Source organism: Triplophysa rosa, linkage group LG21 (assembly GCF_024868665.1).
Source record: "Triplophysa rosa linkage group LG21, Trosa_1v2, whole genome shotgun sequence".
Lineage (NCBI taxonomy): Eukaryota > Metazoa > Chordata > Actinopteri > Cypriniformes > Nemacheilidae > Triplophysa > Triplophysa rosa.
This window is the reverse complement of record NC_079910.1, coordinates 7743214-7759418: the sequence shown is the minus strand read 5'-3', so window position 1 is coordinate 7759418 and position 16205 is coordinate 7743214. Positions and strand designations below refer to the sequence as shown.

The 16205-nt window shown below is 40.3% G+C and overlaps 1 protein-coding gene across 2 annotated transcripts in view; it reads right to left on the bottom strand.

Annotated features, from left to right (window-relative positions):
• Nucleotides 1–15693, bottom strand: part of znf385a (zinc finger protein 385A) — a 68388-nt gene extending 52695 nt beyond the window's left edge. Inside the window, exon 1 of one of the 2 annotated variants that reach the window (XM_057319560.1) lies at nucleotides 15628–15693. In XM_057319560.1, the coding sequence (XP_057175543.1) occupies nucleotides 15628–15640 (13 nt within the window). In that variant the 5' untranslated portion in view covers nucleotides 15641–15693. Of the gene's footprint in view, nucleotides 1–7345; nucleotides 7839–15627 lie in introns of those variants that run through there. The other variant, XM_057319561.1, reaches the window with a different exon arrangement.
• Between the last annotated feature and the right edge of the window lie 512 nt (nucleotides 15694–16205).

Below are 16205 nucleotides of genomic sequence, written 5' to 3'. Positions count from 1 at the left end.
TGCATCCCATCATTTGAGCAAACAGAGCATTTTGATAGGAAATGCACAACATGTCACAGGATCCCACAGAGGGTGGGCCGTGAGCTTTAAAGAGCAGCTCTATTTGACACCTGGCACCAACATACACATTATGCTTAAACCATTAGAGGATATATGCAGGCCAAGAATTAGGTATAGTGTGTGGGTGTGCACACGCATATGGGTACTTTGGGGACAAATTCGTCTCTAGAACTACAATGCAGTACAATGCAAATGTCTGTATTAGCACAAATAAGTTATAAAGACATAATGCATTTTTATTCTAAAAATTAAAAAATAAATACTTTAGGTATGTTAGTAGGCATAGTTTGTAGTAATTACAATAAACTGTATATAATAACAATGGAAAATGAGTCCGCTTGTGTATATGCATGTGTGTATGTTTGGTGCGTGACTGCATAAAAAGGTCACATTTACTCACTAAAAAATAGGCTCGTAAATCATCCAAAACTAATCATTTGTAAAACACTTTCATGACACAGAACCAAAAAAGGGACATTTTTCAGATAGGGTTATTTGAGTGAAAGGGGATATAGTTAACTGTTTGTTAACAGTTTGGTGTGGGTTAGCTTTAAAAGAGAAAATATTATGAAACAACGCCTATGAGATGTCCTCACTAACATGCTAAAACAAACCAGTGTGTGTAAAGATACAGTTGCAGTTGGGACCTTTTCATCTTACAGTCCCGCAGTCTGCTGGGCCTCACACAGTCCGTAATGCATTTCTGCCTCCCAGAGCTCCTGTTATAGCCAATTCATTAGTGTCTGTTACACCCACTATTGACGGTCTGCTAGCACCCAGCCAGTCTGTCTGTCCGGTCAAGAGTAATGGCAGGGTTTGAAGGGGAGAGGGGGGGATAAAACAAGATGTGAACATTCTTCAGAGCTCAAACAGTGTGAAGATCAAGCGCAGTTAACCTGACATGTGGAGAAAGAATAAACTGACCACCTACCAGGAACACAACAGCCCTGAGAAACAAAAATCACATACATGCTGTTTTAGTGAGAACGGATTTCTCCTCACCAGTTTGATACAGTATATAATTGTTCTGCATTTCTTCAAACATTTTTCTGAACATTTCTGTCTTTCACTTGCTTGGATACATGTTTTTGTGCAACTGAAATCTAGCCAGCAAAACCAAAGCTGTTTGTGGAAAGTGTAAACATAGGGTTTCATTGGGTTATAAAATGGGGAATGACGCTGATTGCTTTGCCAAACCACTAGCAGGTGCTTAGCTTAATGGGTGCTAAACCACACATAAAACCTACAAAGTGAATCTATACGGAATTGAAAAAACAGACTTTTGCGTCTTTAACCACACAACGTCAAAGCATAAGAGCTTAAAAATAGATGGCACAATACAGTTTCTGAAAAGTCATAACAGGCTGTTAAAGTGATGTATTATAAATAAGCCAAAAATAGGGTCTTAGCTAGGAGAGCAAATCCGGACTTAAAATAAGTTTTTTTTCAGAAAACATTTGTGAGGTTTTATTTAAAGGTATAGTTCACCAAAAAAATCACCCCAACCCCAAGTTGTTCCAAACTGTTCTGTCAATGATGTCACAGGCCAGGAATGTCAGTTGCTAACATTTTTACAAATATCTTTCTTGAGGGTGAGTAAATGATGACAGAATTTTCATTTTTGGATGGAGTATCCCTTTAAATGTGTACTTTACCTGCAGTACCAAAACAAGCTAAAAGCAAGAGTACACATTCACCTGAAGGCAAATCACAACTATAGGATCTTATACATTTTTTTAAATAATGAAATACAAATGAGATTGCTATAAATTCTCCTATGATAGAGTAACATGTGAGTATTACAAATGGTCCTCTGGTTAAAGGTGCAATACGCCCCTTTCACAATGACGTCACTTAACTTCCGCCTTTTTGCAAAGCAGTGTATCACAACATCCGTCTTGCAACAAACAAGAAGAAGAAGAAGAACTTCCGTTTTGCCGTCGCGCTGGAATTTAACAACAGTGAGACAAAAAACTGACAGAACACGTATTCAAGTACTTATCCTAGCACCTTCGCTAACACAAAAAGAAAACAAAACACTTACCTTCATAATCAAACAGGTACTGTTCAAAGAAGAATTTGTATCCTTTCTCTAGCTTTGATCTTGTCGTTAGCGAAAAGTTGTCTGCAAGATGTTGTACATCATCTAGACGAATTTGTGGCAGATGTGCAAGCCACTTGGTAAACTCCATTCTGAGGCGCTAGCGGAAGTAACTTCTTCTTCTTCTTGAGTTTTACTGGCGGTTGGCAAATCAGCTTATAGGTGCATTACCGCCACCTTATGAACTGGAGTGCTAGCGGAAGTAATGATACACTGTTTCGCGGCAGAACGGAAGATGCGTGACGTCATGTGAAAAGGGCGTATGTGGACATTTTAGCGCCATTTAGCAGTGAGGTTGCGAATTCCACTCCACTCCCCTCCCTTTCGAAGCACTACGGTGGCTGCACACTAAGATGCTGTTACGTTTTCGCTTCTTTAAGATAACATATTTATGAAACACACTCTGAGCTGTTTGTCCATTTAGGGCTACTGTAGAAAAAACATGGCGAATGCCATGCAAGGGGACCCACGGTGAATGTAGATAGAAATAGATAATAAAAACATAACGCTTCATTATGTAAGGTCATACTCCTCTGAAGAAGAAGATGAAGAAGTTTATTTTTATATAGCGCCTTTCCACAAGCTCAAGGTCGCTTTACAATGAGCACTTTCAAGCAAAAATACATTTTAAAACAAACATACAAATATGCAGGAAAAGATGCAAGATTATTGATAATACATTTCAAACAAATTGCTTTCAATTGTTTACGGAGCGATATGGGTAAAGAATTCAATAACCTGGTGGCATTAACACTAAATGACCTTCCACCTGCAGTGGACAGTCTAAACTTGGGAATGCTAAGAAGCCCCAAATCAGATAATCTAAGAGACAGAGTTGGTATATATGGGTGAATTAGGTCTTTGATATAGCCAGGTGCAAGACCGTTCAAAGCCTTAAATGTCAACAGGAGAATCTAAAATTGAATGTGTGAGGAAACAGGTAGCCAGTGAAGACTGTGTAGAGGTGGAGTAAAGTGAGCACTGCGCCTGGTCGAGGTAAGTACCCTAGCAGCAACATTATGGACATACTGCAACCTTTTAATATGTTAAAGGGTTATGTATATTATATTGCATTTATGTCAATAGATCCTACAAAAACTACACACTGGACCTTTAAGTTTGTGTTTAAAAATGTATTTAAAGTTACATTTAGTGATGCTTATGCTGCAGAAATTACACACTTCACCTTTAAGTTAGTCTGTAAATTGCAGTGTGTGGATATATGGATGGTGTTTCTAGAGGACAGATTTTATAATTGCTGTGTCATTCTCTTGCAGCCATGCACAAGAGGTGAAAAAAACTAAAAATGCTGAGCTGCCCAAACAAACAGATTTTTGTTTCTCAACCTCAAGGGACAAGTGAGTGTTAAGGTTGACCGCAGCAAAAGAGAGAGAGAGCAAAACAGAGCAACAAGAGAGAGAGCAGGAAGGCAGAAGGTGAGGAGGAGGGAATATATGACAGGGCAATTCCATGAAAATGTCAACCTTACCATGAAAAAATAAAGTTTTTACCAGCGGTTTTACTATGGTAACAGCACAGATTTTAACATGTGGTGGTTCAAATACCCATGTGAGATCTCTCTTCAAATTTGTAAAGCATTTGTTTTATTTTTATTTTTAGTGCATGATTTTTCATAGTCAGGTAAGTGCCATTTTCAGGATTGTCACATCCATAACGCTACATATTCCTCATAAATGGACACATGAAAATGAATATAAAGTAACTATTTTATGTTCTATAAAGAGGCATCCCTTCTCCATTCATTGGGTATTATTGCTTCAGGATTGTGCATTTTATTTTACAGAAATCCTACAAAGTTTATTGTCTCCCAAAAACCGCGTCCTTTTTTTGTCACATCCATAAAGCATGTTTATTTCCCTTTTTTAAATCGAAAATGTTTTCATAGACTGACATTTTTTGATGTTTAGACTCTGTCAACAAGGGTTCAGTAAAATATAAACAGATGGTTCAATATATTCGTAACAAATTCATTCTCTGAGCATTTTTATGTCACGTCCATACCGCAAAATGTCACGTCCATAACGGTGGAATTGCCTGACAGATAACAAGGTAGACAGGAAGCAAGAGAGCCCGCCATATCATAAAGACAGATGTGCTCGCAACAAACATAAAATCACAGGGACAGCAAGACAGCAAGACAGCCAACACATCAGATGACCATGGGCACTGTGCCTAAATGTCACAAAACATAACGGATCCTCCGGGCGACACAAATAAAGGATGCTACTTGTAAGAAATATTCTCTCTCACTCCTTCCCTCTGCGCATCGGTACCAAATCAATGTTTAAGTGACAGTTCAGCTAGGTCCAAAAATAAAAATCAGAAAGCTTGGAAAATTTAATCGTGAATTAATTTGATGTAAATAAAATAAAAGTTAACAGAAAATAATTTTCATTTTTGGGTGAACTGTCCCTAAACGATCTATGTCTATGAGGTGTACTTATCTCAGTGTGCACAGACAGGTGTGCAGGTGAGTATGAAGGAAAAGGGGGACGTTCTGACTGCCCGGCCACAATGGAAACTCCACACTGGGCAGGCGGCAGTGAATGCATGTCGCAGTTCTACTGCTCAGGTTACTCACCTCTTTTTCAGCAGCCAACCCCGCTCTTTGTCTCAGTCTTGGTGATGAAAACACTGGGAGCCAGGCGGCGTGCCATGGCTCCAGAGTGCCACTGTGTGTGTGCGTGTGTGTGTGTGCGTGTGTGTGAGTGTGTGTGTGTGTTTTACGGCACTGAGATCTAGAGAGGCGACTCTATGAATACAAGTCTGTCTTGTTTGTCCATATCATCATTTGCACAATAATTGTATTCTGGACGGGAACCCTGACAGGAACCTTAACTGAGGAAATTCACACCCGTAATTAAATGGGGTTGTCACCCACAAAGCTTGTCAGTGTTTACATAGCACTTAACAGAGGCTAAAAAAGAAGTTAAGCAGATTTCAAAACTTCTGTAACAAGTCTTCGATATGAACGCAAAGATGACCATTCACTACTTGGTGATAAAAAAGTAGATAGGGGGGTTGGGGGGCTACACCTCCAGGGCAAAAAGGCTCACTTTTCAAAAACACCAAAGACACAAACACGCACACAGAGAATAAGAGAATGTGTGAGAGAGATAAAAATAAAATAAAAGTAATGCAGGATGCAGAAAAAAGAAGGCTCAAGGTCATTTAGAGAACATTCAGATATGGACTATATATGATCAGTTACAGCATCACACTACAGCGGTATTTAACTGTGTCGAATAAATTGTAACATGTTGTGTGTTGTGTAAGACGGCTTTTGTTTAGTGGACTGGCAGAAAGAGCCGAGACATGACAATTCGACTACATCTGCTTTCTAAAGGTCACCACAATGACAAAAGATCTCAAACATCACAACAACAATCACGCCATGTTAAAAATAAAGCCCGAGACTAAATAAGCAACAGGACTTAATTATACCAATTACTTTATTGTCTACAAATCAACATCATTTCCAATAATGTCACATCACACGCGCATGAGGTCACAGCAGCACCGAGCGCATCTGCGCTGCCAAAACATGTAATAAGCAAGAAGTCGTTCATTGATACTCAAAACGACATTAAAAATGCAACACAGAGTAAGCACAGAGGGGAATTTGGTTAAAATGCACAGGCGCCGACCGAATACTTGGAAAAATTCCTTCATCAGCTGGAGAATCCCACACCAAAGCCTTCGCCGTCAAATGTGCCTTATGAGATTGGAGTGACGCAGCTGTAATCACGTGGGTTAATGAAGCCATTAGCCCATCTCGCCGGTCACAAACATCATTCCAGCCTCTTCAGATGGAAACATAACGACGTGCCCGTGCTCGTCTGTTTGTTCAATGAGGCCAAATTCAAGTACTTCATCACAATTCCCGACCTCTCGCACACAAACTCAAGCACACACTTTTAAGGTGGAATGCAGACAAGTTTAAGGAAGAGCATATTGAAAATCACACAATGTGTGTTTTATGAGTATACACTAGACTAGACTTTGAAAGAACATGCTGTATATGAAAGTATCTTAGGCTAACACAAATGAAAGATTCTTATCGTGCAACAACCGACTATAGCGTAGAACTGTGCACTGCAACTCTAAATCCTTTCCGTGTTGTATTCATGACATACGCATACACGCACACATACACACAGAACTAACAGATCACACATTACAAGCCCTATAGTCATTATGCTTAGCTCCCTGGAAAACATGCCCTCAGGAAAATGCCGGCGAGAAGTGTAGCAGCCTGACTGTTAAATCAGCCCAGGCATGCGTTAAACAATGCGGCCTCAACTGGTGCTCCCTCACAGAGCATAACACAAACAAACACGCACACACAGACACCAGGTGCATTACAGAACACTAAAAGAGATCTGTGCATACATACTGTCCATGATCTTAAGCACCCAAGCGGAGTCACACTACGACAACAACTGTCTCGCAGACACACACTTTAGCACAGTTGTGTTTCTGTAGAGTGCAGAGGCTAAATGAACACAAGCCCTGCAGAAGTCTGAGTGGGCTCAGATGCTGCAGCCTCCAGTCACCACACACACACACACACACACACACACACATCTTTAGCCTCACAGCAATGGAGGAACTCTCCAGAAGCGCCCAAAACACATTTTGGAGCTGCAAAGAAATCTTTTATGTGCCACTCTAATACGCTGGATGGATTGTGTTTATAGGTAGAAAGTAAATGTCGAGCTCATGATACGTCATAAATTGCTGATGAGGATCAATAAAATGAAATACGAGATTACGCCAATGAATATACCTGGATATAACATCTTGCAATAAAGAGCCACCGTGGAGTTCACCTAAAGAAGTTCGGTTCATTTTCAGTTTAATTTTTGCTTGTTAAAATCCCCTCCAAGAAACGACAGCAAGATCTGGCAAAGGCTAAAACCGTATGTATAAACGAACACCCACCGCTTGAACTGTGACCTTCACTCTCAACCCAAATTTATCTTGAAGAACCTGCTATGATCACTCACTTCAAGCTTTCTGCTTCAGCCGGAGCCACTTTTGAGATTTCTTTGACTTGAAGCTCAATCATTATAGGCTATACATTATATTCAGTTTAGACTACCCCTGCGTGCTTGCAGCACCTTACCAAAGCTATCGGTGAAGAACCAAGCGAGAACTCACCTATGATCATCCTGCACGACTCGCTCCTGCGATCAGGACCGGCTCTCTTTAAATTCCAATCCTGAAGAGCACAAGTTCTTCTCTGCGCTCCTCTTTCTCTCTTCCCGAAACAGAAGTGAGTCAATCAGCCAGCACTGCGTGAGAGGGAGCATAGCTCTTGTCCATCCTGTCTCCTATGTCCTCTCTCTCCAGGTGAACGAGCAGATTTTAGTGGGGAGGGATCTGCGGGTCCTCTGCTATCTTTTCTCAGGTGAGTCAGAGGGCAGAGTGGGGGGAGGACGATTGAATGGGGTCCGGAGGGGGGGTCCCAGTCAGTGAATGAGCAAAATTCCCTGCAGGAACACCTGCACAGTGCTTCTCTAAAGCAGACAGCAGACGAACAGTTTCTCTTCTGTTCAGAAATTTCTCTGATACCATAAAGAAATGCCTTAGTAGCACAGTCAAGCCGGTGTCTGCGCTGCACGCTCTCTCTCTCTCTCTCTCTCTCTCTCTCTCTCTCTCTCTCTCTCTCTCTATCTCTCTCGCTCCCTGCTTCTTGTTTTTGGGGTTGGGTATAACCTAAAGGCACCTTCTCTGCCTGCACTCTGATTGGTGGCATTCCCAACCAATTGGAGAGGCGGCAGCCGCTTGTCATCCTGCAGAGTGGAAAGCATGGAAGCACGCTCTCTTTCTCTCTCACTCGCAATTTTTCCCTCCATCTCTTTATGTCTCAGCTCATAATCGCTGTGTTTATGGTGGTCGGAATGGCGGTCGCTTCTCATTCCTCCTCTCGCCCGGCTCTCTCTCTCTGTCTTTCTTGACACCACATGACAATAAACTTGTAAGGGGATTAGCCTCCTCTCTGTCAGTCTCTGTTCTCCTCTCTTTCTACTGTTTCTGATGCAGAAGTGCTCACTCTGCTACGTCATTCCCAAAAGGTGAGTTTTGGGAAAGAGACGAAATGGGTGAGAGCGTTTGGAAGAGATGCAACCGAAAGCGACGGTGCGGAGGAAAGAGAAGGAGGGGGAGAGACGTAACTAAACTGAAACTGCCAGAATGATGAGGGGACATTGAGGAAAGACTGGGATGAAAGAATGCGACAAACAAACGAAGAGTTGACCACTGATAAAACCAACACAATGGGGTCAATATCAAAACGTGTCCTTAAAATGCATAAATTGTACCTCGTAATGAATTTAAAAGAGAACATCTTTGGTATGTAAACAATTCTGCTCACACAAGCCACTGCACTGACAACGGCGAGAGAGAGAGAGAGAGAGAGAGAGAGCTTATGGCAGCCGATGGAAGAAAGCCATGCTTCAGGGTTGATTCTATTTAAAAAGAAATGTGTCAAAAATGAATTCTCTTGAAAAGCCTAATACAGCACACACACAGACAGAAACCCACATGAGCCAGGGGATAGAAAAATCGCAGTCATTTTTGTCTTCCTGTTTTGTGTTCCCTCTCTATCTCTCCTTCGTTGTCTCAGGCTTGTGCAGTAAGTCAGTGAGCGGGGAGGTGAATACTAAGGAGGCTGGATGACACTCTCAACAGTACACTGCACAGAGACATAGATAGAGGAAGGAAATAAAGGAGGGTCGGGACAACGTGATATATACGCTTCATCATCATCAAAACTAGTACTCTACAATACATTACATAAGCAAACACACACATGCTGACTGACATTTGATCCCAGAGGGCACTTGTACACGCTAATAGACAAGCACCTGAGCAAACAGTTACTAATGTCTGTGTGCCCGTCAATGGTGTCTGTCAATGGGTAAACACATTGATACAGGTGAAGCTCTTCATTTAGATCTTTACTGATTAACTCCTCATTACTGGTGTTTAGTTTAATCATTCACTTTGTGAGGGTCAAAAGGAAGGTCGTGCACCCTGCCTAGTTGAAAACAGCAGCTTATTGTATGTATGTACAGTACAGTATACAGCCTGGATCTATAAGCTGGAGAGTGTATAATGGAATAAAAATATGGACATTCGTTGAACGTCTGAGCCTGTGAATACCAAAGCACTGATAAACAGGTTGATTAAGAAGGGCGATCCAGACCTGGCTGGGTAAACAATGTGTCAATATAGAATGTAGAAGGTATAGGGTGATCGTGTGTGTGCCTCATCAAACGGCGGGATAGGGTTTCCTCATTAGTTGTGTTGGGATCAATAATTTAGAGCAGGGCCTTGTTGAGCTCAATGGTCCAAGCGCTAATGTGCTGTCTACCCGCTAGGGACTGGGACCCAGCATGACTTTAATGGATGTCATGATGAGAGGGTGAAATCCAAGAACGGGGATCCACTTGCACCCCTGGCTCAGTGCGGGTGTGTGTGCTGTGAGAAGTCTGGGATGGGTATGGTCACAGGATGAGGACAGTGGCTATCAAAGAACAGGTGTGAAGATGGATGGATGGTGATAAAGGAGAGTTATAGTCTTTACTTTAAACCCTTAAAGGTCCAGCGCGACATTTTTTGGAGGATCTATTGACACAAATGCAATATAATATACATAACTATGTCTTCTGAGGTGTATAAAGACCTTAGCGTTATGTTTTTATTAACTTAGAATGAGCTATTTCTATCTACATACACCGTGGGTCCCCTTGCATGGAATTCGCCATGTTATTTCTACAGTAGCCCTGAACGGACAAACTGCTCTACAGAGCACCTTTCCTAAGTCATCTCCTTCGGCAAAGAGTCGAAAACGTGACATCTTAGTTCTGTGTAAGTTGCTGTAGTGCTTCGTACATCTATCCTTCACAGCCTTATTTATATATTTATCGCAATGAAAATAAGGCTGTGAAGGTCCTGTGATAGGGCTATGAAAGTGGAAAAATGGAATTTTGTTTGGAAAGACTTGATCAGCTGAACAGCAAACAACAAAATAGAATATGAAAAATAGAAAATATTACAACGCATTGAACAAACTGTATATCTATTTCTTAAATAAAAAATGTTGTTCACACAAATTGAGGTAGGGCCAAAAATCACTATGTCTACACTACAATGCTTATATTCATATCATATGATTTTTAATATAAAATAAATAAAAAAATGACACTGTGGAGTGAAGATGGGAATAATTCTATTAATAATTATTTGAACAAGTAGGCTACATTTAATCATTTTAAAACATTTCACACATTCGTGCTGAACACAATATTCAAATATGTCAATTTTTTCTTTAACAATCCCTGGTATTTTAACAAAAGTGTCAGCTAAATTACAACCGTTTTAAACGCAAAGACTGCCAAGCCTTTTAGGAAGTGTCCGCTTTACAGCTATTTTGCCAACAACTTATTTTAACAAAATGACACAAAGAAAGAGCAATGCTTGCCAACACTTAATCTAATTAGATTCTTGTCTCAAGGTTGTCTGGAGTAATAATATGACAGGCAATATGACTATTTCTAACCACGGTGTTAGAAATGATAGAACATATAGGTTTGCATAAAGGGACTAGAGGTCATTAAAGGGCAAAACATACAGCATTACACCCATCTACAGGGGATGCAAGTAGCTCAATAAAAGCTGTCTACCAGTACATCTGCAGAAATGTATACTATACCACCAAAGCAAACTGCAGAGAATATTGTATCCACAATGCAATGCGCATGACTGTTAACATCTTTTTCTTTGTCCAAGAAATCCAGTACTTTGCTGAATCCTGTCAGGTTTGATTTGAGAAACCATTCGATTTCTGATAATGACACACAGGTGCTGCTCTGTGAGCCCTATAATCCAACTATATCCCTGCAACTTGATAGAGAAGAGAGAACTAGAAGACGCCTGCCACCATTCAACCAAAAAACACTGATGGAGAACCAAGAACCAACCTGAAAACACTCAGATTTAGACGACATGAACCTCATTTCGTGTTACATTCGATCTTGATGTTACGCTTCTTGGGAAATGCTTCAGCAATGGGAAAAGCACTCTGCTGCCCTCTGCAGGTTGACAGATAAATTCACAAAGGAGTATCTACAATTAACATAGTAAATCAGCAAAACAATGTTTCCAAAATACAACCCATTATTTAAATAATGTATACTCTATCGTTGCATAACTATCTTTATTCTGAATGAAATTAATTAATTGATCTAGTTGGACTCATTGAGCCAATTTTGCTTGTTAATATATGCTTATGTAACTGTGACTCTTTGAGTCTGTATAGGAAACGATCTTAGTTCTCACACAGGATTTAAAAAATACCTGCTATATTTCTTCCTCCTCGTTAAAGTGACAATTTCACTGAGAATTATGGTTTATTTAGAGAGCTATTCTTTGAAAAGAGCCTGTGGGAGTCACTTCCCCAGACACTATGTATACACTTCTGTAGCGCAGCAGCCTGGACCGTTTCCTGAATGCAAACCAACCTCTGCAAGATAAGCCTCTCATGCGAACACAGAGCCACCTCCTGCGGGGCAAACCAGAGACACAAACAAACCAAACCTGGAACTAGAATGCAAAATTAAACACTGTATCCAGGGCCGGATCAAAGATGAAGCTACACTGAGCGAGAAAGTGAGAGAGAGAGAGAGCTTCTATGTTGAGATACGACGCAGCTGCAAGGAAAATGCTTCAAGTGCTAGGGGACAGGGCCAAAAACATGTTGGGGCCTCGATGAAGGCTTTCCTGTCTGGCCTAGGGCCCGGGTGTATATTGCAATTTTGAGGTTCTATTTTTAATGTGCTTAACTAGCGATCAGAACATCGAAGAATAAATACGAACTCTGAGTTGGCCGGTTGAGTGGACACAGATACGGTATATCCAGGGATAGTTGTAAAATCTGTGTACTAACACACCTTTCATCATCCCCCTCATCATCAGTTGTCACATTCTCCTCTTATGCTCTCGTAAAATTAACAGATCAAATGTAAATCGCAGCGAACATGCATTTTGATAGTCATAGACCGTTTTAGCGGCATACATAACATAACGTTATATGGCCCAAACTTAACTTCTGGTAGATCTCGGCAAAGAATAAATAACTGTCGAGTAGTTTTAATTTAATACAATGAATATACATTATAATATAACAATTTATTTTATATTCATATTTTAAACAAACACAGACCGAAAGTTAACTTCAGGCCAAGTGTGTGCATCTGATGAAACAATATAACAAAGTTGATCATGAAGATATCAGAAATGATACTACACAAACTAGTTAGTTAGCAGTTAATAAGATAATTCTAGTGTACAATTGACTGTTTTATTATTCTTCATAATAAATGATGTATTAGGCCTATTCAAATGATGTATTATGCAATGTATTGTTTAGAGACTATACATTGTAAGTACAGTAGACTTTTTGTAGTAAACACTGTCTCTTAAAACAAGGCACTTTAAAAACATATACATTGTTTAGTAGTCTGACATGTCAAATTTAGTTCAACCAATAGAGTGAGTTTGACTGTTTCTAGAATAAAGAGAACGTATTCCCATCATGTTTCCTATACGTTTTCCATCCGCCATTGGTCAGTGCCAGTGTCATTTAACCTAAAACCTTTAAAGTAACTGTGAAATAAAAAATGTCAATGCTTTTTGAATGGAATATCGCAGTATTTGTTGTAAATGATTGTTGGAAGTTGGAAGCCTGGCCATTGGAGAGTCTCAGGCCGAAACACAAATCATGCTCAGAAGTGATTTTATTTGAAAGGGTTTCTGATTTTTATTAAAAATTATGAGGCCACATGAATTTAAAAAAAGAATGATCCATACACAATAAATAAAGCATTTAGAATAAACACTGCAATATTACATGAACAAATTTCATGGTGACTTTAAAGGGACAGTTCACCCAAAAAAAAAACTGTAATCATTTACTCACCTTCGAGTTGTTCTAAATCTGTATAAATATCTTTGTTCTCATGAAAACAGAGAAAGATATTTGGAAGAATGCTTGTAACCAAACAGTTCTTGGACCCCATTGACTACCATAGTAGGAAAAATTACTTTATAATTTTTTTGTTTCGTTGAACACAAGATTGGATATTTCGAAGAATGTAGAACAGCAAACCGTTCTGGGGCACTTTTGACTACCATTGTCATTTTTCCTACTATGGTAGTCAATGGGGTCCAAAAACTGTTTGGTTACAAGCCTTCGTCCAAATATCTTTCTCTGTGTTCAATCAAACAAAGAAATTTATACAGGTTTGAATACCAACTACAGAGTGAGTAATTCATGACAGAATGGGGTGAGCTATCCCTTTAAGCCTATTTTCGTGAATTTGCTACAACTATTTAAAGTGCCAGTGATGAATAAAATCAATAACGTAAATACATTTCTAGAGCATAAAACTGATAGCAAAAAGCCAAGGTCATTTCTCTTTCCAGTCATCTCACACGACCTGTTCTATATGGTCTACTTGACCCTTTGGTATGTATGAATAGAGGAGGTATATTTCACAACCCAACTCCAAGTGCCCAAAACAAACGTAAAGTGAGCTTGGCTTTTATCTGTTGAGAAAGCGTACATACCATGTGCTCTGAGGACATACTGTACAGTATATATCAGCAATGTGTGTGTGCTGGCGGAGGGGTGGTGAATTTAGAGACTGCACTGAAAGGTCAAAGGATGGCAAGGACCATACAACCATAATAACCCAGAGTAACGAGTGCAAAGGGAAAAGCAGCAGTTATCGATCATCAGAGATTTCAAATCAATGTCTATCAATAACACTGTTCATTTGAGAAGTCTGAACGATGTGACATTTAAAGATATAATTTATTACACTGCGTAAATTTCTCGCATTACTTATGGCTACAAATAATCGACATTATATATATAATATAATCGTTTGACAAATAGTGCACGTAAAGTGTAAGTTTAAAAGGGTTTGATTTTAAAGTTCATTAAATATGCCTGAGCCCTTCAGTGTTCTGCGTCCATGCCCTTGAAAAGCACAGAGCCAGCAGTGGGTCTATGAGTATCTGTTTGCATGACAGGGGATGATCAGACTAAAATTAGAATATTGATCAAAAGTGGATCCATATCAGTTAGGTGCCTCTGCAACAAGAAGGAAAGATTTCTGGAAATATTTTCGAGGGATGAGAGGTTTCCAAATGGACAGCTCTGTGAGGGGAATGTTGAAGTTGACTGTCACTTTCTCTCTCACAGGGATGCTAATTTCACACCTCTGGCAGACGACAGAGACCCTCCCAATACCGTGTCTACACCCATCCATCTCAGCAAACATCAAGCCTTGAACATATAGACACTTTCTAGTATGCACATGCTTGCATATACCCACAAACATTCAAAGAACTTCAGTAATCGCGTCAAACGCGCATGTTAAAAGCCTGTGTGAAGATGCGTGGCAAAGCGATTCATTATAGCTGGTCAGTGAAATAATTGATCATTCACGAAAAAGAAACAGACCGCTCTTGTTCTAACTCCAAAAGGTTTCAAAACTGCTGGTTTAAGCAGGAAACTGGCTGAAAACATATTGGAAAGGCTCACACTCCAATATGTATGAATATTGCTAAATAAACCTCCAGTCTTTAAAGCAGACTGACCTTTAAAACTTTATTTCCAAGTGCTGATATTAAAAAGTCACAAAAAGCATCCTTGCTGAGTTTGTTCCTTTCTTTTGTATAGCTGATGTCCTTCACATTGAAATAAATTATTATAGGACCAAAGATACATTTGAAAGGTCAGTCCAGCCGTGCTTTTCACAGTCTATAGGTTATTACTGGCCGTGGGCAAAATTACATCTAAAACTGTTAGCGCACTCAATCACACACACATGTTAGCAAAAAGCCTGCAGGAATGTGCACAGACATACACAAAAAAATACAAGCAGTTCATTGCTAGGCTGTGCTGAGTGACCCGCCGGGTTCTGTACTGTCTATGGCCCTGACATTCTGATATACACAACATCTCAGATCAAACTCATTTAAGCTTTACTGGCGTTAAACATGACAACAAAGCAGCTGTCCGACTGCTGATTACAGCAAAGTGTGTTCAAATTCTTTACATGAAATACAATCTTGTTAATGACAAGACTGACATAAGAGGACAAGACGTTGACCACAGGCTCAGATGTATCACATCTCCAGAAGCAATCAATCTATGTCCTACGCTTATGCCGTATATACATATTTACAATTTCAACCTTGAAAATACGGAATATGGTGCATTAGTGTTGTTTTTCCAAGCCCGTATTTAAAGTGCAGCCGTACATTTCTGCACATGTAGCAAAATGGATCTCCATGGAAAGCAGTTTTATCTCATATGTGTTCACAGGAGACTGCCAGCAGAATTGGATATAGATGGATGGCCTTACCTGTGCCCCACATTAAATCCTCTTCCTCTATCACTTCCTGTCTTCCCTTCTCCTCTTTCCGTCTCCGAGGATCTTTCCGCTTGCACCCCGACACCGCAAATTCCCAGTGGAAACCTTCGCTGGCATGAACAACGGAGCACCCGGGCAGCCTTGTTCCTTGAGCTGAGATATTTGAATGAGGAGCCAAAATAGTCCTGAAGAACTTCGGTCAATTGCGAGAGTCACAGAGAAGGTTTCTCCTGCGCACGGTCAGCGAGACATGCGTTTCCATCTGCTGGCCCATCCCACTTTCCCCCTTTCAATCTCACCACGCTGAGAATACAGGACAAGTGCAAGAGATTCCAGCCGCTTATCACACCAGGATCCTAATAAGTGAGTAGGGGGAGAGGAGAAGAACGAAGCAGGGAGGGTGGGAGAAGAAACGGAGAGCGGAGAATCAAGTGTCAATGAAAACTTGGATTGGGATTGAGAGATACAGTATGGACCGAGCGTGAGATACATACCTGACAGCTGGGAAGATGGAGTGGGACTTAGTAGCTAGAGGCTTTAGTCTTGTGATGAAATCCAGCCGGAACATC